Source organism: Ranitomeya variabilis, chromosome 4 (genome assembly GCF_051348905.1).
Source record: "Ranitomeya variabilis isolate aRanVar5 chromosome 4, aRanVar5.hap1, whole genome shotgun sequence".
In the NCBI taxonomy this organism is placed as follows: Eukaryota; Metazoa; Chordata; class Amphibia; order Anura; family Dendrobatidae; genus Ranitomeya; species Ranitomeya variabilis.
Genome location: NC_135235.1, coordinates 677377621 through 677403367, shown reverse-complemented (window position 1 = coordinate 677403367; position 25747 = coordinate 677377621). Strand labels below are relative to the sequence as shown.

General features: G+C 44.9%; 2 protein-coding genes across 3 annotated transcripts in view; both read left to right on the top strand.

The window, feature by feature from the left end:
• Positions 1-24439, top strand: part of LOC143766349 (uncharacterized) — a 32726-nt gene extending 8287 nt beyond the window's left edge. The window contains exons 2-7 of one of the 2 annotated variants that reach the window (XM_077253972.1): positions 7972-8051; positions 8181-8360; positions 8444-8570; positions 8652-8749; positions 8945-9035; positions 22858-24439. In XM_077253972.1, coding sequence (XP_077110087.1) covers positions 7974-8051; positions 8181-8360; positions 8444-8570; positions 8652-8749; positions 8945-9035; positions 22858-24215 — 1932 coding nt within the window. In that variant the 5' untranslated portion in view covers positions 7972-7973 and the 3' untranslated portion in view covers positions 24216-24439. Of the gene's footprint in view, positions 1-7900; positions 8052-8180; positions 8361-8443; positions 8571-8651; positions 8750-8944; positions 9036-22857 lie in introns of both variants that reach the window. The other variant, XM_077253971.1, reaches the window with a different exon arrangement.
• The window catches only part of LOC143768210 (uncharacterized), a 422546-nt gene that overhangs the window by 291985 nt on the left and 104814 nt on the right, over positions 1-25747 (top strand). The window lies entirely within an intron of this gene.

Here is a 25747-nt window from a genome sequence, read left to right as displayed (position 1 = left end):
GCGCTGAGCCCACACTTTTCCCTGCACATGTCAGCTGTTTTGAACAGCTGACATGTGCCTCTAACAGCTGCAGGTGGAATCGCGATCCCCCCTCTGCTGTTAAGTAGTTAAATGCTGCTGTCAATCTCTGACAGCTGCATTTAACTCGTGCTTTTGGAAGGCGCGCTGGAAATCCCGCCCATCGGCAACCCTTTCACGTGATCGCAGGTCACCGAAGGGTTGGCATGACAACCACAGGTCTCCAGCAAACCTATGGTAGTGATAGCTGGATTGCTATGAGCACCGCCTGATGGTCGGCACTCATAGCAAGTGAGCATTTCTGTTACATACAGGCGATCTGTTCATGTGTGTGTATGTATATATATATATATATATATATAATACTAGATGGTGGCCCGATTCTAACGTATCGAGTATTTTAGAATATGTATGTCCATGTAGTATATTGCCCAGTGACGTAGTATATTGCCCAGTGGCGTAGTATATTGCCCAGTGACGTAGTATATTGCCCAGTGACGTAGTATATTGCCCAGTGACGTAGTATATTGCCCAGTGACGTAGTATATTGCCCAGTGACGTAGTATATTGCCCAGTGATGTAATATATTGCCCAGTGACATAGTATATTGCCCAGTTACGTACTATATTGCACAGCCACGTAGTATATTGCACAGTTACGTAGTATATTGCCCAGTGACGTAGTATATTGCCCAGTGATGTAGTATATTGCCCAGTGACGTAGTATATTGCCCAGTGACGTAGTATATTGCCCAGTTACGTAGTATACAGCACAGAGCCACGTAGTATATTGCCCAGTGACGTAGTATATTGCCTACTGACGTAGTATATTGCCCAGTGACGTAGTATATTGCCCAGTGATGTAGTATATTGCTTAGTTACGTAGTATACAGCACAGAGCGACGTAGTATATTGCCCAGTGACGTAGTATATTGCCCAGCGACGTAGTATATTGCCCAGCGACGTAGTATATTGCCCAGCGACGTAGTATATTGCCCAGCGACGTAGTATATTGCCCAGTGACGTAGTATATTGCCCAGTGACGTAGTATATTGCCCAGTGACGTAGTATATTGCACAGCGACGTAGTATATTGCCCAGTGACGTAGTATATTGCACAGCGACGTAGTATATTGCCCAGTGACGTAATATATTGCCCAGTGACGTAGTATACAGCACAGAGCGACGTAGTATATTGCACAGCAACGTAGTATATTGCCCAGTTACGTAGTATATTGCACAGTGACGTAGTATATTGCCCAGTGACGTAGTATATTGCACAGCGACATACTATATTGCCCAGTTACGTAGTATATTGCACAGTGACGTAGTATATTGCCCAGTGACGTAGTATATTGCACAGCGACATACTATATTGCCCAGTGACGTAGTATATTGCCCAGTTACGTACTATATTGCACAGCCACGTAGTATATTGCCCAGTTACGTAGTATATTGCCCAGTGACGTAGTATATTGCCCAGTGACGTAGTATATTGCCCAGTGACGTAGTATATTGCACAGCGACGTAGTATATTGTGTTGTGAAATTGGATTTTGGGCTCCCCCGGTGGCCACTGGTGGAATTGAACTTGTGTGCATCATCCCCTCTGTTCACCTGTTCCCATCAGGATGTGGGAGTTGCTATTTAACCTTGCTCCTCTGTCACTTCCATGCCGGTCAACATTGTAATCAGAAGCCTTTCTGTGCATGTTCCTGCTACCAGACAACTTCCAGCTAAGTCGGACTTTTGTCCTTGTTTGTTTTTTGCATTTTGTTCCAGTTCACAGCTGCAGTTTCGTTTCTGTGTCTGGAAAGCTCTTGTGATCTGAAATTGCCACTCTGATGTTATGAGTTAATACTAGAGTCTTAAAGTAATTTCAGGATGGTGTATTGATAGGGTTTTCAGCTGACCATGAAAGTACCCTTTCTGTCTTCCTGCTATCTAGTAAGCGGACCTCGATTTTGCTAAACCTATTTTCATACTACGTTTGTCATTTTCATCTTAAATCACCGCCAATATATGTGGGGGCCTCTGTCTGCCTTTCGGGGAAATTTCTCTAGAGGTGAGCCAGGACTATATTTTCCTCTGCCAGGATTAGTTAGTCCTCCGGCCGGCGCTGGGCGTCTAGGGATAAAACGCAGGCTACGCTACCCGGCTACTGTTAGTTGTGCGGCAGGTTTAGTTCATGGTCAGTTTAAGTTTCCATCCTTCCAAGAGCTAGTTCCTATGTATGCTGGGCTATGTTCTCTTGCCATTGAGAACCATAACAGTTTGACCGGCCCTCAAAGGGTTAAATTAATTGGCAGAGAAAGGAGAGAAAAAAGAAGTTTGCTGAAAAAATTTTTTTTTTTTTTTTTCCTTCAGTTCTGAGTGTGCTTTCAATTGAATCACTTGCAAGTCTGCCTATATTGCAGCCTTCCTCTCTCTCTCTCCTTCTAATCCTGGAATGGCTCTGTGTTCACCTGTTTAAAATGGATATTCGGAGTTTAGCTGCAGGTTTGAATAATCTCACCACGAAAGTTCAAAATTTACAAGATTTTGTTGTTCATGTTCCTATATCTGAACCTAGAGTTCCTTTGCCTGAATTTTTCTCGGGGAATAGATCTTGCTTTCAAAATTTCAAAAATAATTGCAAGTTGTTTTTGTCCCTGAAATCTCGCTCTGCTGGAGATCCTGCTCAGCAGGTCAGGATTGTGATTTCCTTGCTCCGGGGCGACCCTCAAGATTGGGCTTTTGCATTGGCTCCAGGGGATCCTGCGTTGCTCAATGTGGATGCGTTTTTTCTGGCCTTGGGGTTGCTTTATGAGGAACCTCATTTAGAGCTTCAGGCGGAAAAAGCCTTGATGTCCCTATCTCAGGGGCAAGATGAAGTTGAAATATACTGCCAAAAATTCCGTAAATGGTCTGTGCTTACTCAGTGGAATGAGTGCGCCCTGGCGGCGAATTTCAGAGAGGGTCTCTCTGATGCCGTTAAGGATGTTATGGTGGGGTTCCCTGTGCCTGCGGGTCTGAATGAGTCCATGACAATGGCTATCCAGATCGATAGACGTCTGCGGGAGCGCAAACCTGTGCACCATTTGGCGGTGTCTACTGAGAAGACGCCAGAGAATATGCAATGTGATAGAATTCTGTCCAGAAGCGAACGGCAGAATTTTAGACGAAAAAATGGGTTGTGCTTTTATTGTGGTGATTCAACTCATGTTATATCAGCATGCTCTAAGCGTACTAAGAAGCTTGATAAGTCAGTTTCAATTGGCACTTTTCAGTCTAAGTTTATTCTATCTGTGACCCTGATTTGTTCTTTATCATCTATTACCGCGGATGCCTATGTCGACTCTGGCGCCGCTTTGAGTCTTATGGATTGGTCCTTTGCCAAACGCTGTGGGTATGATTTAGAGCCTCTTGAAACTCCTATACCTCTGAAGGGGATTGACTCCACCCCATTGGCTAGTAATAAACCACAATACTGGACACAAGTAACTATGCGAATTAATCCGGATCATCAGGAGATTATTCGCTTTCTTGTGCTGTATAATCTACATGATGTGTTGGTGCTTGGATTGCCATGGCTGCAATCTCATAACCCAGTCCTCGACTGGAACGCTATGTCTGTGTTAAGCTGGGGATGTAAGGGGACTTGGTGTGGTTGTCTTCTCGTTTTGTCCCTATGAGGGTTTCTTCTCCTAAGTTTAAGCCTCGGTTCATCGGCCCGTACAAGATATTGGAGATTCTTAACCCTGTGTCCTTCCGTTTGGACCTCCCTGCATCTTTTTCTATTCATAATGTTTTTCATCGGTCATTGTTGCGCAGGTATGAGGTACCGGTTGTGCCTTCCGTTGAGCCTCCTGCTCCGGTGTTGGTTGAGGGCGAGTTGGAGTACGTTGTGGAAAAAATCTTGGACTCCCGTGTTTCCAGACGGAAACTCCAGTATCTGGTCAAATGGAAGGGATACGGTCAGGAGGATAATTCTTGGGTGACTGCCTCTGATGTTCATGCCTCCGATCTGGTCCGTGCCTTTCATAGGGCTCATCCTGATCGCCCTGGTGGTTCTGGTGAGGGTTCGGTGCCCCCTCCTTGAGGGGGGGGTACTGTTGTGAAATTGGATTTTGGGCTCCCCCGGTGGCCACTGGTGGAATTGAACTTGTGTGCATCATCCCCTCTGTTCACCTGTTCCCATCAGGATGTGGGAGTCGCTATTTAACCTTGCTCCTCTGTCACTTCCATGCCGGTCAACATTGTAATCAGAAGCCTTTCTGTGCATGTTCCTGCTACCAGACAACTTCCAGCTAAGTCGGACTTTTGTCCTTGTTTGTTTTTTGCATTTTGTTCCAGTTCACAGCTGCAGTTTCGTTTCTGTGTCTGGAAAGCTCTTGTGATCTGAAATTGCCACTCTGATGTTATGAGTTAATACTAGAGTCTTAAAGTAATTTCAGGATGGTGTATTGATAGGGTTTTCAGCTGACCATGAAAGTACCCTTTCTGTCTTCCTGCTATCTAGTAAGCGGACCTCGATTTTGCTAAACCTATTTTCATACTACGTTTGTCATTTTCATCTTAAATCACCGCCAATATATGTGGGGGCCTCTGTCTGCCTTTCGGGGAAATTTCTCTAGAGGTGAGCCAGGACTATATTTTCCTCTGCCAGGATTAGTTAGTCCTCCGGCCGGCGCTGGGCGTCTAGGGATAAAACGCAGGCTACGCTACCCGGCTACTGTTAGTTGTGCGGCAGGTTTAGTTCATGGTCAGTTTAAGTTTCCATCCTTCCAAGAGCTAGTTCCTATGTATGCTGGGCTATGTTCTCTTGCCATTGAGAACCATAACAATATTGCCCAGTGACGTAGTATATTGCACAGCGACGTAGTATATTGCCCAGTGACGTAATATATTGCCCAGTGACGTAGTATACAGCACAGAGCGACGTAGTATATTGCACAGCAACGTAGTATATTGCCCAGTTACTTAGTATATTGCACAGTGATGTAGTATATTGCCCAGTGACGTAGTATATTGCACAGCGACATACTATATTGCCCAGTTACGTAGTATATTGCACAGTGACGTAGTATATTGCCCAGTGACGTAGTATATTGCACAGCGACATACTATATTGCCCAGTGACGTAGTATATTGCCCAGTTACGTACTATATTGCACAGCCACGTAGTATATTGCCCAGTGACGTAGTATATTGCCCAGTGACGTAGTATATTGCCCAGTGACGTAGTATATTGCCCAGTTACGTAGTATACAGCACAGAGCCACGTAGTATATTGCCTACTGACGTAGTATATTGCCCAGTGACGTAGTATATTGCCCAGTGATGTAGTATATTGCTTAGTTACGTAGTATACAGCAGAGCGACGTAGTATATTGCACAGTGACGTAGTATATTGCACAGCGACGTAGTATATTGCCCAGTGACGTAGTATATTGCACAGCGACGTAGTATATTGCCCAGTGACGTAATATATTGCCCAGTGACGTAGTATACAGCACAGAGCGACATAGTATATTGCACAGCAACGTAGTATATTGCCCAGTCATGTAGTATACAGCACAGAGCCACGTAGTATATTGCCCAGTGACGTAGTATATTGCACAGTGACGTAGCATATTGCCCATTGACGTAGTATATTGCACAGCGACATACTATATTGCCCAGTGACGTAGTATATTGCACAGCGACGTAGTATATTGCCCAGTGACGTAGTATATTGCCCAGTGATGTAGTATACAGCACAGAACGACGTAGTATATTGCACAGCGACGTAGTATATTGCACAGCGACGTAGTATATTGCCCAGTTACGTAGTATATTGCCCATTGACGTAGTATATTGCACAGCCACATAGTATATTGCCCAGTTACGTAGTATATTGCCCAGTGACGTAGTATACAGCACAGAGCGACGAAGTATATTGCCCAGAGCCACGTAGTATATTGCCCGGAGCCACGTAGTATATTGCCCAGCCACGTAGTATATTGCCCAGCCACGTATGTCACAGGTTAAAAAATAAACATATACTCACCTTCCGAGGGGCCCCTTGTAGTTCTGTCACCTGTGTTCGGTTCAGGCGGCAGCTTCCGGTCCGAGGGTGCGATGACGTCGCGGTCACATGACCGTGACGTCACGGCATGTCCTTCTCGCGCAGGCGCGCAGGGCCTGCGATGACGTCGCGGTCACATGACTGTGACGTCATGGCAGGTCCTTCTCGCGCAGGGCCTGTGATGACGTCGCGGTCACATGACCGTGACATCATGGCAGGTACTTGTCACACACCAACCTTGGCACCGGAACCTGCTGCTTGCATGGACCGGTCACCGTAGTGTCGGAAAGGCGGCGGAAGGTGAGTATATAATGATTTGTTTTTTTGTTTTTTTAAAATTATTTTTAACATTAGATGTTTTTACTATTGAGGCAGCATAGGCAGCCTCAATAGTAAAAACTTGGTCACACAGGGTTAATAGCAGTAACGGAGTGAGTTACCCGCGGCATAAGGCGGTCCGTTACCGCTGGCATTAACCCTGTGTGAGCCGTGACTGCGGGGAGTATGGAGCGGGCCCTGGGCAGTGACTGTAGGGGAGTAGGGAGGGACTAATCGGACTGTGCCCGTCGCTGATTGGTCGCGGCAGCCATGACAGGCAGCTGGCGAGACCAATCAGCGAATGAATATCTGTGACGGAAGTTGCCGACAGAAAGACGGACGTACCCCTTAGACAATTATATATATAGATATATATATTCAGGGCCACCCATCAGTGAGTGGAGACGCCATTGTCGTTCCTAGGGGTGCCAACCTCTGCGGCTAGATAATATCAGCTTTGCTTAGGTACGGGGTAGGGTAAGGTAGTGACTGTATCAATTATTCGGCACCATTATTGTTTACATCTGTTTATATACATCCACAACATTCAGCTTGCAGTTTTGCTAATTTTATGTATTTCTATGTTGTTAGTCCAGTTTTTAATTCATACATTAAATAAAGGTTTCAGATTTTACGTTAGGTTTTTTTTTTCCCCTCAGTACTTCCTCCTAACACACAATTTGGTACCATCCATCCCACCGGCTACCCCACAGCTAATTAATAAATGCTCACCTAGCCCCAGGATCTGTGAGATATTTATCACACAATAGTTGGATAGGCAGAAGTGTATCATCCATAGCGGTAACCCACGTGACCACTATGGTGCATGTGAATTAAGAGGGCTCGGTGCGGCTCGGCAATGAGTTCCCTCTCCTTCCCCATCTTCACAATTTCAGTGATACCATATTCCCGTGACGGTGATACCATTGAATAGAATAGTGAATTGGACAGTCGAAATCTCCTGATCCACCATTAAACCTTCGTCTGTGAATTTGAGAATTCATGAACTGCAGGCACAATTACGTCACTATATCACACCTGTAGTATAGAGCCTCAGTACTCACACTGCACTTATCGGAGCAGCGTACCTAGGGAACGGGGATGGTTGAGTAGTGTGCGTATTTTTTAAAAGAATTATGGGGGCATCATATTAAGTGAAGGGCTCTAGGGGCTCTCAGAGTGGACGGCTGGAGGGGGCCATTATGCTGAGTGGGAGTTTGTGGTGGACTGTAACAGCCTCCATACTTTGTGAGGGTTCTCAATTTGTGTAGCAGGCTGTTGTGGCCATAATACTGTGTGGGGTCTGTGGGGACCATCATACTGTGTGGGAGCCCTCATTGCGAACTACATGGGCTCACAAGAGAAACAGGCAATCCCTGCTTGTGTTACATCTACTGCTGCAGAAAATGTAGCTGCAGGAACTTGAACATATTATCCGAGCATGCCTAAGATACTCTGGTAACACGTTATCCAAGAATGTTCGCTCATAACTAATTGGTTCATGTTCTTCTCATTAAGGTCTCTACAATATCAGATCCTCTCATTGAAGATCTTCTATACAAGATATTTTTCTTGATTTTTCCCATCAGTGATGGATAAAGATAGAGACAAGATGGTGGAGAGGATATTACACCTCACCCTAGAGATCCTCTTTCGACTTACTGGAGAGGTGAGAGATTCTGATGACGTCACATTACATCATTCTTATCTATGGAAATAACAGATGGACAGAACTGGAGAGGTGAGGACTCTGGAAATGTCTGTAGTGAGATTTATTAATGTGTCTCTCTATAACCAGGATTACACAGTAGTGAAGAAGACCTCTAGTGAGCACTGTCAGGACCCTGTGTCTGAGGGATGGGGAAGACCCCTGAGCCCAATCACGGGGCCTCCGCCTTACGCCCTGAAACATGAGGACATCAATGACCAGAAGATCCTAGAACTCACCTACAAGATGATTGAGCTGCTGACTGGAGAGGTGACACTGCTGGGAATGCTGGGACATTATACATTAATGCCATGAAGGGATCAGGGTGATGACGGTATCATTGTATGTGTCAGGTTCCTATAAGGTGTCATGATGTCGCTGTCTATTTCTCCATGGACGAGTGGGAGTATTTAGAAGGACACAAAGAAGATGTGTACAAGGACGTCATGATGGAGGTTCCCCAGACCCTCACATCACCAGGTAATAGACAGGACTAAATACACACGGCCTATAATTATCTGTATGTCAAGAATGAATTCAGTCCCTCTGTGTTTCCTCCAGATCTATTCAGTAAGAGGACAACACCAGAGAGATGTACCCATCCTCTTCTTCCACAGGATTGTAAACAAGAAGATCCCAATTTTCCTCTGGATCATCAGGTAGATGGAGAGAAGGTGTCATGAGATCTCCTCTATGATGTGCAGCCAGCTGTGAAGGTCTTGTGCTCTTGTACTTGCGCACCAGTAATATATGTTTTATACTTGTGTAGTGAGAACGGTGGAGATGGCAGGATTAGAGCTGATCATAGATGTGACTTCTCCATCTGTCGGTGACTTTTACAATATTTGTTTCAGGGTGAAGATCTGACCCATATTAATACTACAGAGACATATGTGAGGTTTGATGAGCGGTGTAAAGAAGAGATTTTTACATATGACTACCCAGGTGAGTAGAAACCACTAAATTCAAAGAAGTAGCATATTATTCTCAGTCACTGGCTGTGGCTGCTTTATTGGTCATGTAGTTTGGCCGTATCACAATCATGTGATCACCATTTTGCCTCTAGACCACAACATTCTTTTCCACCTAAAACAATTCAAATAAATTTGGACATTGAAAGCCCTTTTCTATAGAACTTACAACCTGGAGGATCCACCTACCATCTGTGATTAGAAGATGCTGACCGTTACCTGCCCAGGTCTGCAAAGACCTTAAAGTGTAGCACCGGTGACTCTGCGTGCGGTCCGTCTTCCCCAGCAGATACGCCAGAGTACTCACTGCTGCGGCCCCCATCCTTCTCCGTCTCCTCCTTCCGCGTCTGCAGCTGACCGGGGTGCGTGCAATGCACGCAGGTCCCTGGGCACTGTGCTTAGGGCACGCGCGCGCACACTTCCCATTGCTAAAAAGAGCAACTCGGTCCCCATGCACCTGCCAGTGCGCATCTCTATGTCAGCTGGTCCCGCTACTCCTTTCAGTGCTCCTCTCTACGTCAACTGGTTCTGCTGCACCTGCCAGTTCTCATCTCTACATCTGCTGGTCCTGCAGCACCTGCCAGCGCTCACCTCTTCGTCACTTAGTCCAATTGCACTTGCTAGTGCCCATCTCTCTGTCAGACAGACCAGCCTGCATTCCTGGTACCTGTCTTCATACTCTGCCTGCCTCCATCTATTGGGCATTCCCTCTGGCTGCCCCAGCTACCCGTTGCTAGGAGGTCAGCTCCCATCTACCCATGGTCAGTCATTGAGTAGCACCTTGACCACCTCCCTTGTCTCTCCTCGTGTCTCGGTATCGTTAAATGCTGCGTATCCGTAGTCAGATTGGGTGAGACTCCTCGTCACGCCACTCCAGGTCTTGCTTGGGCTCCGACACAGTGGTTCCACCACCAAGCCCATTACAGAAAGTGGAGGGTAATGATGCTGTTGGCTTCCTAGAACCCAGATGACATATTGGATGAATCTAACTTCTCTCCCTTCTGTGCTGATGAATGTGCTCATATGGTCCCTACAAGACGAGGTCTAGTTTTTCTGGCCAAACTTCTTTTATGATCGACAACATTAAATGTGCAATGAGGCCAAGTGTGAATTTCTGTACAATAACGACAGCTTTTCCCTTTATCCTGACTCTATCCTGTGATTAAGCAGGTAGAAGTAGCTGATCTTGAATTTATCCTTCACTGCACTGACTCTGAATTTTGATGCCACATATGTGCAGGAAGTAGTGCCACTATATGGAAATAACCTATTTTAGGCACAAATAGTTATTTTTGCCTCATAGGTAGGATATTGATACAGATTGTGGTGCTGTGTGACCAACACAGATCTCTGCACCCCTTTCCTTAAAATATTGTATATTTGGGGTGATTACTCCGTCTTTCTATATTGGAGAGATAACGTTTAATTCCAAGTATGGATATTTCACCTGCTATTTGATGCCTTATTTTCTAGACCAAACAGGTCAGTTAATTTTTAATTAATTCCCACGAACCAAATGCCAATGCGCCTCCACTGACCGAACCCCCACAATCTCATAAGCTCTGCCAACCTATGATCAAACCAAATTGGCGTATATCTCGTAAATTCTGTTACTCCCCTCCATTGCTAATTTTCTGCCAGACTTTCCCCATCGTAGCTATTGTTGAGAATTTTTTGGGGTTAATTCTGAATCTGCCTGCTTCTAGGCTAGCTAACAATGGGCCCTTCCCTACCGCATGTTCAATGATTATCCCCGTTGAAGAACTCTGTCCTGGTTCACCCCAGCCAACCATATGTTGGCACTGGGATGCTATATAGTAGATCCATGGATTAGGGACCGCCAAACCACCCTCATCCTTTGCAGATGTTCCAATTTGATGCGTGCCCGTCCACCCTTCCAAATTAAGTCCCTAAATAAAGTATTGATCCTATAAAATTTACTCTGAGGAAGCCACACTGGAGCATTATGCAATATGTAGAGGAGCTGAGGCATAAGTATCATTTTGATCAAATTAACTCTATCTGCAACCGACAAAAATAGCTTCTTCCAGGCCCCAATCTTCTGCTGGAACCTCCCAAGCAAAGAAGTCAGGTTGCGCCGCACATAGTCCTCTATTTTGTCCTAAACCACGGTGCCCAAATATTTAAACTCACGTACCACTCTTAGGGGAACCCCAGGGTCTAGTTTCAGAGGAGCCGCTGCATCCGTAGGCAACAACACAGACTTATCCCAATTAATAGATAATCTGGAGAGAGCCGCAAATTTAGTAATACTGTTCATAACGGCCCTTAAAGACTCCTGCGCATCTTCCAAGAACAGTATCACATCTTCCGCGTACAGGGCTATCTTTTCTTCATAGTTTCCATATCTAAATCCCTTTATGTCCCTATCCCTCCGTATCGCTGCCGCCAAGGGCTCAATAGCAATTGCAAACGAGAGGAGACAAGGGGCTCCCCTGCCACGTTCTCCTATATAAAGGGAAATCCCCGACTAGAGCCCATTTACTCGTATCTTAGCTGTCGGAGACGCATACAACTGCACCCATCTTGTAAATCTCTCTCCAAAACCCATAGCCTTCATGACCGCCCACAAATACCGCCACTCCACACTGTCGAACGCCTTAGCGGCGTCTAAAGACACCACAACCCTCTGACCCATATTGTCCGCCTTTACCTGCATTTTGAGAAACAATCGTCTAAGATTACATGCTGTAGAACTATTGGGCATAAATCCGGGTTGAAAACCTACAAAGAGCCTGAGTTAAACGCCCTAAATCAGATGTGTAATGTCTGAGTAGCTAGGTAAGAAAAATGGACCACTAGTGTCTCATTATAAATATATCAACAAAGTTTATTAATGACATACACATACGATAAAGATAAATACAAAAGTGTCACATATAATGTGCTAGATGATTAAGGTGACAGACAAAGACAAATGACAGGGACACTGGATACTGCAAGTGTCTAGTGGCATGCACACATAGACCACAATGCAGGATTGAGGAGCAGCCATAACAATTGTATCAACTTATTGTAATCGGATGATGATTGATCCATAAGGTTTGCCCGTGTTGTAATAAAACATGAGATGATCCCAGAAGCTTTAAGCTACACCTAAATGTGGCTGGGATAAGGGACAATCCCATAAATAACATCCAGGGATGCCGTCCAAAGATAAAGTGCCGCAAATAGTGCTACCAATAAGTGGCTTACCCATGTGGGGGTCTCGGTGTCAACCTGTCAATCAAGATTGGTCATGATGTATTAGTGTCATTATCACCTTGTTAAGACGATTAGCCAACATTTTGGCCAGGATTTTGATATCTGTCGTTAATAACGAGATTGGGTGATAAGAAGCCGAATCCGCCGGATCCTTACCCTGTTTTGGCAGCAACTCAACCTTCACCAGACCAGCAGCATACACCCCCAACAAGGCGGGAAGCAATACCTCTTTATATTTTTTATACACCTCCCCCGGGATCCCATCCACCCCTTGGACTTTATCATTAGGCACAGAGGCCAGTGCGGCGTCAACTTCCTCCAAATTAAACGACTACTCAAGAAGTACCCGATCGGCCGCTGAGAGTGAGTCTGTAACTCCCTAGCAGTCTTTTACAAAAAAGAAAAAGTCTCCATTTCCTCTTGCAAATGCTAGAGATCTAAATTTCAGACACCTCAGCTCTGCACTATTATAAAATGTTCTATTTGAATGTCTAATATTTCTTCTTGAAACTCATCTGACAAAAAATATTGGCACTTGCGATAGTTTAGATTGCCGAGAACCACCGAGCACCATACTCTAATTACCCCAGAAAGGTCTCCCCACTAGTTACTAATTTATTGCTGGTGAAAACTGTTGAATTTGATCATTTCAGTAGATGTGTTACTGTCTATGATCAGTTTCTGTCTAGTGCCTAAAATACTCTGATTTACCACTTTCCGCAGCCAGTTTTGTGGTCCTAATCAGGGCCCATTTTTCTAATCTGACGTGTGTCACTTTATGTGGTGATAACTTTTGAAATATTCACAAAGGATAATAAGTAACAAATGGGCCTTACAAATTATTTTCCAACTTCTCTTGAATTCAACAATACCCTATATACGGTGGTACACTATTGTCTGAGCACATGGCAGGATTAAGAAGGGAAGGAGTGGCATTTAGGTATTGGAATGCAGATCTTGCTGGAATAGTTTTTGCAGACAAAATGTATTGGAGGCACTGTTCATGGTAACCTGGCCACTCAAAAGATGGCTACTACGAACAGGCTTGGCGTGATCTACTCCGGTTTCTTTTCCTGATCCCAGGGACTCTCTTGCTCATCACACTTTAAACCCCTGTAGAGGTCTGTACTCACTCAGCTGCTCTTGAGGTAGGCACAGGAGGCGGCTTTCATACAAAGTCCAGGCAAGTTTATTCATCTTCATAAACCTCTTCAGCTGGCAAAACAAAAGAGAGCCTTGTCAGGCACAAAGTGAAAAACAAACTGAAAACATATAGTCCATATTGTATTGCTGGTCCGCCTACTCAGGTCAGTGCCTTTAGCAACACACACTGAAGGTGAGCACAAACTGCAAGTAAATAGTTCATATAGCACTGCGGTTCTGCAAGCTCGGGTCAGGGTCTTTAGCAACACACTGTAATAATTATAGGGGATAACTCGGGAGACTCTTTGCGTGGAACAAGACAACTACAGGACACAGTTTTATAAGTGGTAAAGTCTATATATTATCACACGGTGAATCAAACAGGTGCAGAGAGAAACTCAAGTCCACAACACTTGGAGTAAATATTAAATGCAGCTTAGCAGTCTTTAGGAAACTTCAGAGGAAAATGCAATCAAGCAGAAAGTCTATGAAGCACAATTATTCTTGACACGAATAAATACTTGTCTTAGTCCAAACACAGATAGATATGCTATAAGGCAGTTCAAATCATATCTTAGCTCAACCAGGGAGGCCTGGTTAATAGTCTCAGGTTCTTGCAGAGCAGAAACAGCTTACATGTCCAGCAAATGCAGATGGAAGTAAACACGAGCAGCAGATGAAGGAGGATTACTGGAACTGGTGTATTGTTGTGAAATTGGATTCTGGGCTCCCCCGGTGGCCACTGGTGGAATTGAACTTGTGTGCATCATCCCCTCTGTTCACCTGCTCCCATCAGGATGTGGGAGTCGCTATATAACCTTGCTCCTCTGTCAGTTTCATGCCGGTCAACAATGTAATCAGAAGCCTTTCTGTGCATGTTCCTGCTACCAGACAACTCTCAGCTAAGTTGGACTTTTGTCCTTGTTTGTTTTTGCTTTTTGTTCCAGTTCACAGCTGCTGTTTCGTTACTGTGTCTGGAAAGCTTTTGTGATCGGAAATTGCCACTCTGGTGTTATGAGTTAATGCTAGAGTCTTAAAGTAATTTCTGGATGGTGTTTTGATAGGGTTTTCAGCTGACCATGAAAGTGCCCTTTCTGTCTTTCTGCTATCTAGTAAGCGGACCTCGATTTTGCTAAACCTATTTTTCATACTACGTTTGTCATTTCGTCTTAAATCACCGCCAATATATGTGGGGGCCTCTGTCTGCCTTTTGGGGAAATTTCTCTAGAGGTGAGCCAGGACTGTATTTTCCTCTGCCAGGATTAGTTAGTTCTCCGGCTGGCGCTGGGCATCTAGGGATAAAAAAAACGTAGGCATGCTACCCGGCTACTTCTAGTTGTGCGGCAGGTTTTAGTTCATGGTCAGTATAGTTTCCATCTTCCAAGAGCTAGTTCTCATATATGCTGGGCTATGTTCTCTCGCCATTGAGAATCATGACAGTTTGACCGGCCCAAAAAGGGTTAAATTACTGCTGAGAAATGAGAGAAAAAAGAAGTCTGCTACAATTTTTTTTTTTTTTCCCTCTAGTTCTGAGTGTGCTCATAATTGAATCACTTGCTAGTCTGCCTATACTGCAGCCTCCCTCTCTTTCTCTCCTTCTAATCCTTGAATGGCTCTGTGTTCACCTGTTTGAAATGGATCTTCAGAGTGTAGCTACAGGTTTGAATAATCTTGCCACGGAAGTACAAAATTTGCAAGATTTTGTTGTTTATGCACCTATGTCTGAGCCTAGAATTCCTTTGCCCGAATTCTTCTCAGGGAATAGATCTCACTTTCAAAATTTTAAAAATAATTGCAAATTGTTTTTGTCCCTGAGGTCTCGCTCTGCCGGAGACCCTGCACAGCAGGTCAGGATTGTAATTTCCTTGCTCCGGGGCGACCCTCAAGACTGGGCTTTTGCATTGGCACCAGGGGATCCTGCGTTGCTCAATGTGGATGCGTTTTTTCTGGCCTTGGGGTTGCTTTATGAGGAACCTCATTTAGAGCTCCAGGCGGAAAAGGCCTTGATGTCCCTATCTCAGGGGCAAGATGAAGCTGAAATATACTGCCAAAAATTCCGCAAATGGTCTGTGCTTACTCAGTGGAATGAGTGCGCCCTGGCGGCGATTTTCAGAGAAGGTCTCTCTGATGCCATTAAGGATGTTATGGTGGGGTTCCCTGTGCCTGCGGGTCTGAATGAGTCCATGACGATGGCTATTCAGATCGATAGGCGTCTGCGGGAGCGCAAACCTGTGCACCATTTGGCGGTGTCTACTGAGAAAACGCCAGAAAATATGCAATGTGATAGAATTCTGTCCAGAAGCGAGCGGCAGAATTTTAGACGAAAAAATGGGTTGTGCTTCTATTGTGGTGATTCAACTCATGTTATATCAGCATGCTCTAAGCGTACTAAGAAGCCTGACAAGTCTGTTTCAATTAGCACTTTACAGTCTAAGTTTATTCTATCTGTGACCCTGATTTGTTCTTTATCATCTATTACCGCGGACGCCTATGTCGACTCTGGCGCCGCTTTGAGTCTTATGGATTGGTCCTTTGCCAAACGCTGTGGGTATGATTTGGAGCCATTGGAGGCTCCGATACCTCTGAAAGGGATTGACTCCACCCCATTGGCTAGTAATAAACCACAATACTGGACACAAGTGACTATGCGTGTTAATCCGGATCACCAGGAGATTATTCGCTTTCTGGTGCTGTATAATCTACATGATGTTTTGGTGCTAGGATTGCCATGGCTGCAATCTCATAACCCAGTCCTCGACTGGAAAGCTATGTCTGTGTTAAGCTGGGGATGTAAAGGGACTCATGGGGACGTACCTTTGGTTTCCATTTCATCATCTATTCCCTCTGAGATTCCTGAATTCTTGTCTGACTTTCGTGACGTTTTTGAAGAACCCAAGCTTGGTTCACTACCTCCGCACCGGGAGTGCGATTGTGCCATAGACTTGATTCCGGGTAGTAAATACCCTAAGGGTCGTTTATTTAATCTGTCTGTGCCTGAACACGCTGCTATGCGAGAATATATAAAGGAGTCCTTGGAAAAGGGACATATTCGTCCTTCGTCATCTCCCTTAGGAGCCGGTTTTTTCTTTGTGTCTAAGAAAGACGGCTCTTTGAGGCCGTGTATTGATTATCGACTTTTGAATAAAATCACGGTTAAATATCAATATCCGTTACCACTGCTTACTGATTTGTTTGCTCGTATAAAGGGGGCCAAGTGGTTCTCTAAGATTGATCTCCGTGGGGCGTATAATTTGGTGCGAATCAAGCAAGGGGATGAGTGGAAAACCGCATTTAATACGCCCGAGGGCCATTTTGAGTATTTGGTGATGCCTTTTGGTCTTTCAAATGCCCCTTCAGTCTTCCAGTCCTTTATGCATGACATTTTCCGCGATTATTTGGATAAATTTATGATTGTGTATCTGGATGATATTCTGATTTTTTCGGATGACTGGGACTCTCATGTCCAGCAGGTCAGGAGGGTTTTTCAGGTTTTGCGGTCTAATTCCTTGTGTGTGAAGGGTTCTAAATGCGTTTTTGGGGTTCAAAAGATTTCCTTCTTGGGATACATTTTTTCCCCCTCTTCCATCGAGATGGATCCTGTCAAGGTTCAGGCTATTTGTGATTGGACGCAACCCTCTTCTCTTAAGAGTCTGCAGAAATTTTTGGGCTTTGCTAACTTTTATCGCCGATTTATTGCTGGTTTTTCTGATGTTGTTAAACCATTGACTGATTTGACTAAGAAGGGTGCTGATGTTGCTGATTGGTCCCCTGATGCTGTGGAGGCCTTTCGGGAGCTTAAGCGCCGCTTTTCTTCCGCCCCAGTGTTACGTCAGCCTGATGTTGCTCTTCCTTTTCAGGTTGAGGTCGACGCTTCTGAAATCGGAGCTGGGGCGGTGTTGTCGCAGAGAAGTTCCGACTGCTCCGTGATGAGACCTTGTGCTTTTTTTTCCCGTAAATTTTCGCCCGCCGAGCGGAATTATGATATTGGGAATCGGGAGCTTTTGGCCATGAAGTGGGCTTTTGAGGAGTGGCGTCACTGGCTTGAGGGGGCCAGACATCAGGTGGTGGTATTGACTGACCACAAAAATTTAATTTACCTTGAGTCTGCCAGGCGCCTGAATCCTAGACAGGCGCGCTGGTCGTTGTTTTTCTCTCGGTTTAATTTTGTGGTGTCATACCTACCGGGTTCTAAGAATGTTAAGGCGGATGCCCTTTCTAGGAGTTTTGAGCCTGACTCCCCTGGTAATTCTGAGCCCACAGGTATCCTTAAGGATGGAGTGATATTGTCTGCCGTTTCTCCAGACCTGCGGCGGGCCTTGCAGGAGTTTCAGGCGGATAGACCTGATCGTTGCCCACCTGGTAGACTGTTTGTTCCTGATGATTGGACCAGTAGAGTCATCTCTGAGGTTCATTCTTCTGCGTTGGCAGGTCATCCTGGAATTTTTGGTACCAGGGATTTGGTGGCAAGGTCCTTCTGGTGGCCTTCCCTGTCACGAGATGTGCGAGGCTTTGTGCAGTCTTGTGACGTTTGTGCTCGGGCCAAGCCTTGTTGTTCTCGGGCTAGTGGATTGTTGTTACCCTTGCCTATCCCGAAGAGACCTTGGACGCACATCTCGATGGATTTTATTTCGGATTTGCCTGTTTCTCAGAAGATGTCTGTCATCTGGGTGGTGTGTGACCGTTTCTCTAAGATGGTCCATCTGGTTCCCTTGCCTAAGTTGCCTTCTTCTTCCGAGTTGGTTCCTCTGTTTTTTCAAAATGTTGTTCGTTTGCATGGTATTCCGGAGAATATCGTTTCTGACAGAGGGACCCAATTCGTGTCTAGATTTTGGCGGGCATTCTGTGCTAGGATGGGCATAGATTTGTCTTTTTCGTCTGCTTTCCATCCTCAGACTAATGGCCAGACCGAGCGGACTAATCAGACCTTGGAGACATATTTGAGGTGTTTTGTGTCTGCGGATCAGGATGATTGGGTTGCTTTTTTGCCTTTGGCGGAGTTCGCCCTCAATAATCGGGCCAGCTCTGCCACCTTGGTATCCTCGATTTTCCTCCGGTCAAGTGGAATCTTCGGATTGTCCTGGAGTGGATGCTGTGGTGGAGAGGTTGCATCAGATTTGGGGGCAGGTGGTGGACAATTTGAAGTTGTCCCAGGAGAAGACTCAGCTTTTTGCCAACCGCCGTCGTCGTGTTGGTCCTCGGCTCTGTGTTGGGGACTTGGTGTGGTTGTCTTCTCGTTTTGTCCCTATGAGGGTCTCTTCTCCTAAGTTTAAGCCTCGGTTCATCGGCCCGTACAAGATATTGGAGATTCTTAACCCTGTGTCCTTCCGTTTGGACCTCCCTGCATCCTTTTCTATTCATAATGTTTTTCATCGGTCATTATTGCGCAGGTATGAGGTACCGGTTGTGCCTTCCGTTGAGCCTCCTGCTCCGGTGTTGGTTGAGGGTGAGTTGGAGTACGTTGTGGAAAAGATCTTAGACTCTCGTGTTTCCAGACGGAAACTCCAGTATCTGGTCAAATGGAAGGGATACGGTCAGGAGGATAATTCTTGGGTCACTGCCTCTGATGTTCATGCCTCCGATCTTGTCCGTGCCTTTCATAGGGCTCATTCTGATCGCCCTGGTGGTTCTGGTGAGGGTTCGGTGCCCCCTCCTTGAGGGGGGGGTACTGTTGTGAAATTGGATTCTGGGCTCCCCCGGTGGCCACTGGTGGAATTGAACTTGTGTGCATCATCCCCTCTGTTCACCTGCTCCCATCAGGATGTGGGAGTCGCTATATAACCTTGCTCCTCTGTCAGTTTCATGCCGGTCAACAATGTAATCAGAAGCCTTTCTGTGCATGTTCCTGCTACCAGACAACTCTCAGCTAAGTTGGACTTTTGTCCTTGTTTGTTTTTGCTTTTTGTTCCAGTTCACAGCTGCTGTTTCGTTACTGTGTCTGGAAAGCTTTTGTGATCGGAAATTGCCACTCTGGTGTTATGAGTTAATGCTAGAGTCTTAAAGTAATTTCTGGATGGTGTTTTGATAGGGTTTTCAGCTGACCATGAAAGTGCCCTTTCTGTCTTTCTGCTATCTAGTAAGCGGACCTCGATTTTGCTAAACCTATTTTTCATACTACGTTTGTCATTTCGTCTTAAATCACCGCCAATATATGTGGGGGCCTCTGTCTGCCTTTTGGGGAAATTTCTCTAGAGGTGAGCCAGGACTGTATTTTCCTCTGCCAGGATTAGTTAGTTCTCCGGCTGGCGCTGGGCATCTAGGGATAAAAAAAACGTAGGCATGCTACCCGGCTACTTCTAGTTGTGCGGCAGGTTTTAGTTCATGGTCAGTATAGTTTCCATCTTCCAAGAGCTAGTTCTCATATATGCTGGGCTATGTTCTCTCGCCATTGAGAATCATGACAGTGTATGCAGCAGGAACTCAGAGCAGAGTAGCAGGATAACCACACAGGTTCACAGGAGCAGGTATATAGCCAGGGAGTAATCAGGTCAGGAGCTGGATGCAAGGCAGAATACTCTAGCACAGACTGAAGGCTGGGGTGGAGTTTTATAGCAGGAAGACACAATGCACATGAGACCAAAGATGCCATCTTGGAAAAGGGCAGTAATGCACAAAAGGTAAAAAATATTCAGAGTCCTGACACACACACTGGAGGTATCCACACCTCCAGCCACAGACACTGAAAAAGAGACTCGGCCTCCATTTTATCTGCCAAACCTCGTTCCTGGAGTTTAGATATGTGTGTCATTCCCACCCATCTCTTATGACTGCTCGTAACACCCGGCTCTGGAATGGCTAAATAACTCTCTCAGCACTTTAGGTGCTGGAACATACTTCCGAGCTCACATCACCACAGCTAACAGCCGCTATGACACATCTCCCCTCAATGACTTGTCCGGCGGACTTCTTACATACCCTCCCCCTCTGCCCAAAGCCGGGGTGCTTGGCACCTTCTGCCAATAAACAGAGGACTCTTGACAGAGCGTTAACATTGCCATGCAGTTTCCCTGACCTATACTCCACATGGAAGTTAAAATCCTGAAGTGCTAGGAACCACCTGGTCACTCGGCATTGTTCCCTTTTTTCTCCCTCATCCACTTCAGTGGGCCATGGTCTGGCACCAGTCTGAACTTCCTCTCCAAGAGGTAGTGCCTTAGAGAGTCCAACGCCCACTTGATGGCTAAACATTCCTTCTCCTCTATGGAATAGTTTTTCACGCAGGATGACAACTTCCGTCTAAGATACATGATGGGGTGCTCTTCCCCGTTTACCTCTTGATATAAGACAGCGCCCAGCCCAACATCCGTCTTGGCTACAAACTCCTTGGAGAAATCGGGGGCTACCAGCACGGGCTGTTTGCACAGGGCCAGCTTTAGTTCCTGGAAGGCCTCTAAGCTTCTGGAGACCACTTAGCCATAGCCAATTGTGTTCCTTTAAGGAGGTCTGTCAGAGAGGCAGCTACCATGGCGAACTTTGGGAAAAACCAGCGGTGATAGCCCACAATGCCCAGGAACGCCCTGACCGGCTTTTTTGAGAGGGGTTGTGGCCAACCCTGGATCACCTCAACTTTATTTATCTGGGGCTATATTTCTGCCTACAACATAGCCCAAGTATTTCGCTTTCTCCATTCCCAAGGCACACTTCTTCGGGTTTATTGAAAATGCCGCCTCCTGTAGAGCATCAAATATCGCCTAGACCTTGCTCAGATGGCTTCCCCAATCCTGGCTGAAGATCACAATATCGTCTAGGTAGGCCGCTGCATACCTCTTGTGGGGAGCTAGGATCCGGTCCATGGATCTCTGGAATGTTGCTGGAGCGCCTTGTAACCCAAACGGCATCCTTGTGTATTGGAAGCATCCATCTGGGGTTGAGAACGCAGTCTTTTCTTTGGCTTCTTGGGACATGGGGATTTGCCTATACCCTTTTGTGAGGTCAAAGTTCGTAATGTACCGAGCCAGCCCTAGCCTCACAATTAATTCATCAACACAGGGCATCGGTCTTAGAAACCTCGTTCAGCTTCCGATAGTCGTTGCGAAATCGTCTTTCCACATCTGGTTTTGGCACTAGGACTGTTGGACTAGACCAGCCACTCTTGGCTTTCTTGACTCCCAGGCTCAGCATATGCTTCACCTCCTTTGAGATCACCTCTTGGCGTGCTTTGGGAATCCGGTTTGGCCTCCATTTTATCTGCCAAACCATGCCCCTGGAGTTGGGATATGTGAGCGGTCACTCCCACCCATCTCTTATGATCGGTCGTAAAACCTGGCCATGGAATGGCCAAATAACTATCGCAGCACTATAGGTGCTGGAGCATACTTCCGAGCTCACCTCACTGCAGCCAACAGCCGCGATGACACATATCTCCCCTTAAGGACTTGTCCAGCGGCACTTTTACACCCCCTACATGTTTCTCGACTTACACAGAGACTCCTATTCTTTGGCCATGGTATTACCTACTCTACTGTGGTGTGACATGGCAAGAAGAATAGTCAGGTAGCCGGGTCAGAACCAGCACGGCAGAGAAAATACAAAATCAGAAGACAGGAGTAGTCAGTAAACGTGGTGGGGTCACAACAGGATACAAATACACAAGCCAGGAGCTGAGCACAGAGGACTGAACCAGAGGAGAACAAGGCTGTATCTGGCAGCTTCCGGCAGTATGCTTTGAGCTTTAGTAGGGTGTGGTGCTTTCCAGTTGGCTGAAGCAGGGAGCAGACTACTTCAGCGGGACAGCACACACATCAATGTTGCCTGATAGGATGGTACAACAGGTCCCAGTGACGTTAATCTTAGTGGCTGGACACAACCTGTGCAGGCCAGGCCAGAGCTTATGGTTCCAACATATCCTCTATTCCCAGCTCTGCCTGCAGAATAAATAAGTGCCTCTTGACAGAAGCAGACGTCGCAGGAGCATATCCCAGAGGAGATGGTACACACCATTTGCAGAAGCCCTAACTTGACAAAATGGCAGAAACCAGAGCAGTTGAAATCCCCATAAAGTGATTCAATTTTAGAAATAATAGCCCTCAGTGAATTAATCTATAGGAGTAGTGACTATTTTGACTCCACAGCAACTTTCCGTATAGGGGCACTCAGTGAATGTTGGAGAGTGAAAATTGAACATTTGCCATTTTATTACCCACACACAGAGATGTGTAGAAGTTGTTTTGGTATTATTTTCACTGAAATTAACATTTTTTGGTGGCTTTTCATTCCATATTTGGGGGGCAGAATGAACAAGCAGTTGAACACCACACTTTACGGGTTTATCATATGAGGTTTTCTATAAGACTGTGAACTGCCATTGTCTTGGTGAATGATTCAAAATGTTTACATAAACTGGCCGTAAAAATGGCAAGTTAAGTAGAAATTTAAAAAATATAAATTTCAAGGATATTTTAATAAAAAATATTTGGTTTTATTCTTGGCAGATGACTGTACCAGGAGATCAGAGGGACAACTGACATCTTCAGTTTTTAAATCCGATGATCTTGTGATCCCACAGGATACAATTGAAGGGAATGCCATTACTCCAGATATACCATCATCCCTTCACAACAAAGATCTGTCATCTGATCCTTTGAAACATGTCCCGTCTTATAATTCATTATTGACTACGAAGGAAAATCAAAGTCACAATATAAGCATTAAAAAACAAACTGCTCCAAAAGCAAATAAGTCCTTTTCACGTTCAGAACATGGAACTTGTTTTCCCGCTGAAAATTCTTTTCCTAAACATAAATTAATTCACAGAGCAGGGAACAGATTTTGTTGTTCCAAATGTGGAAAATGTTTTAACCAGAAATCACATCTTGTTAGGCACCAGAGAACTCACACAGGGGAGAAGCCATTTTCCTGTTCAGAATGTGGGAAACATTTTGCACAGAAATCAGCTCTTGTTACACATCGGAGAGCTCACACAGGGGAAAAGCCTTTTTCCTGTTCAGAATGTGGGAAATATTTTAAAAAGAAATGGAATCTTGTTATACACCATAGAACTCACACAGGAGAGAAGCCTTTTTCATGTTTAGAATGTGGGAAATGCTTTAACCAGAAATCATATTTTGTTAAGCACCAGAGAACTCACACAGGGGAGAAGTCTTTTTCCTGTTCAGAATGTGGGAAATATTTTAACCATAAATGGAATCTAGTTATACACCAAAGAAATCACACAGGGGAGAAGCCCTTTTCATGTTCAGAATGTGGGAAATGTTTTAACCAAAAATCAGATTTGGTTAAGCACCAGATAACTCACACAGGGGAGAAGCCTTATTCATGTTCAGAATGTGGGAAGTGTTTTAATCAAAAATCTAATTTTCTTAAGCACCAGAGAACTCACACAGGGGAGAAGCCTTTTTTCTGTACAGAATGTGAGAAATATTTTTCACTGAAATCAAATTTTATTAAGCACCAGAGAACTCACACAGGGGAGAAACCTTTTTCCTGTACAGAATGTGGAAAATATTTTACACAGAAATCTAATTTTATTAAGCACCAGAGGACTCACACAGGGGAGAAGCCTTTTTCATGTTCAGAATGTGGGAAATGCTTTAACCTGAAATGGAATCTTGTTATACACCAAAGAACTCACACAGGGGAGAAGCCTTTTTCGTGTTCAGAATGTGGGAAATGTTTTAACCAGAAATCAGTTTTTGTTAAGCATCAGAGAACCCACACTGGGGAAAAACCATTTTCATGCTCAGATTGTGGAAAATGTTTTGTGCAGAAATCATCTCTTCTTAGTCACCAGCACAGTCACACAGGGGAGAAGACTTTCTCATGTTCTTAATGTTGGAAATGTTAAACACAGAAATCAATTCATAATAAACATCCAAGAAGTCACATAGGGGAGAATCCTTTTTCATGTTCATAATGTTGGAAATGTTTTAACCGAAAATTATTTTGGGTTGTGCACTCCTCATGTTTGGCCTTGTTAAAATAAAAACACTCATACTAACTGACCGTGCCGACGCCATTCCAGCGATGTCGGCACTCGTATTCTTGGGACTCACGAGAGACTGTTGCGTCACGTGAGCCCTGTGCTCAAATAGTGCCAGCTCCATTGTCTCTGCCTTTGTACTTTTTGAACATCGAGAGGAAGCCAGGGCTGCAGCTGCTCTTTCACATCCTCTTGACCCCTTAACCCCCAGAGCTTTTTTCGGTTTTACTTTTTTAGTTTTTCGCTCCCCTTCTTCCCAGAGCCATAACTTTTTTAATTTTTCTGTCAATATGGCCATGTGAATGCTTGTTTTTTGTGGGACGAGTTGTACTTTTGAATGACACCATTGATTTTACCATGTCACCATGTCGTGTACTATAAAACTGAAAAAAAAATTCCAAGTGCGGTGAAATTGCAAAAAAGTGCAATCCCACACTTGTTTTTTGTTTGTCTTTTTTACTAGGTTCACTAAATGCTAAAACTGACCTGCCATTATGATTAATTACGAGTTCAAAGACACCAAACATGTCTAGGTTCTTTTTTATCTAAGTGGTGCAAAAAAATCCAAACTTTGTTAAAAGCAAAAATTGCGCCATGTTCCGATATCCGTATCATCTCCATTTTTCATGATCTCCGGTCTGGTGAGGGCTTATTTATTGCGTGCCGAGCTGGCTTTTTTAATGATACCATTTTGGTGCAGATATGAACTTTTGATCGCGCGTTATTGCATTTTAATGCAATGTCATGGCGACCAAAAAAACTTAGTTTTGGTGTTTTGACTTTTTTTCTCGCTTCTCCGTTTAGCGATCAGATTAATCCTTCTTTTTATTGATAGATTGTGCGATTCTGAATGCGGTGATACCAAATATGTGTATGTTTGATTTTATTTTTATTGTTTTATTTTGAATGGGTCGAAAGTGGGGTGATTTGAACTTTTATATTTTTTGAATATTTTTAGAAACATTTAGATATGCTATAAGGCAGTTCAAATAATATCTTAGCTCAACCAGGGAGGCCTGGGTAATAGTCTCAGGTTCTTGCAGAGCAGCAACAGCGTACATGTCCAGCAAATGCAGAGCAGCAGATGAAGGAGGATTACTGGAACTGGTGTATGCAGCAGGAACTCAGAGCAGAGTAGCAGGATAACCCCACAGGTTCACAGGAGCACGTATATAGCCAGGGAGTCACCAGAGGTCAGGAGCTGGATGCAAGGCAGAATACTCTAGCACAGACTGAAGGCTGGGGTGGAGTTTTATAGCAGGAAGACACAGTGCACATGAGACCAAATCGCCATCTTGGAAAAGGGCAGTAATGCACAAAAGGTAATAAAAAATGTTCAGAGTCCTGACACGGTGTGTGTAGTTCCTGCCCGATGGCCGGAA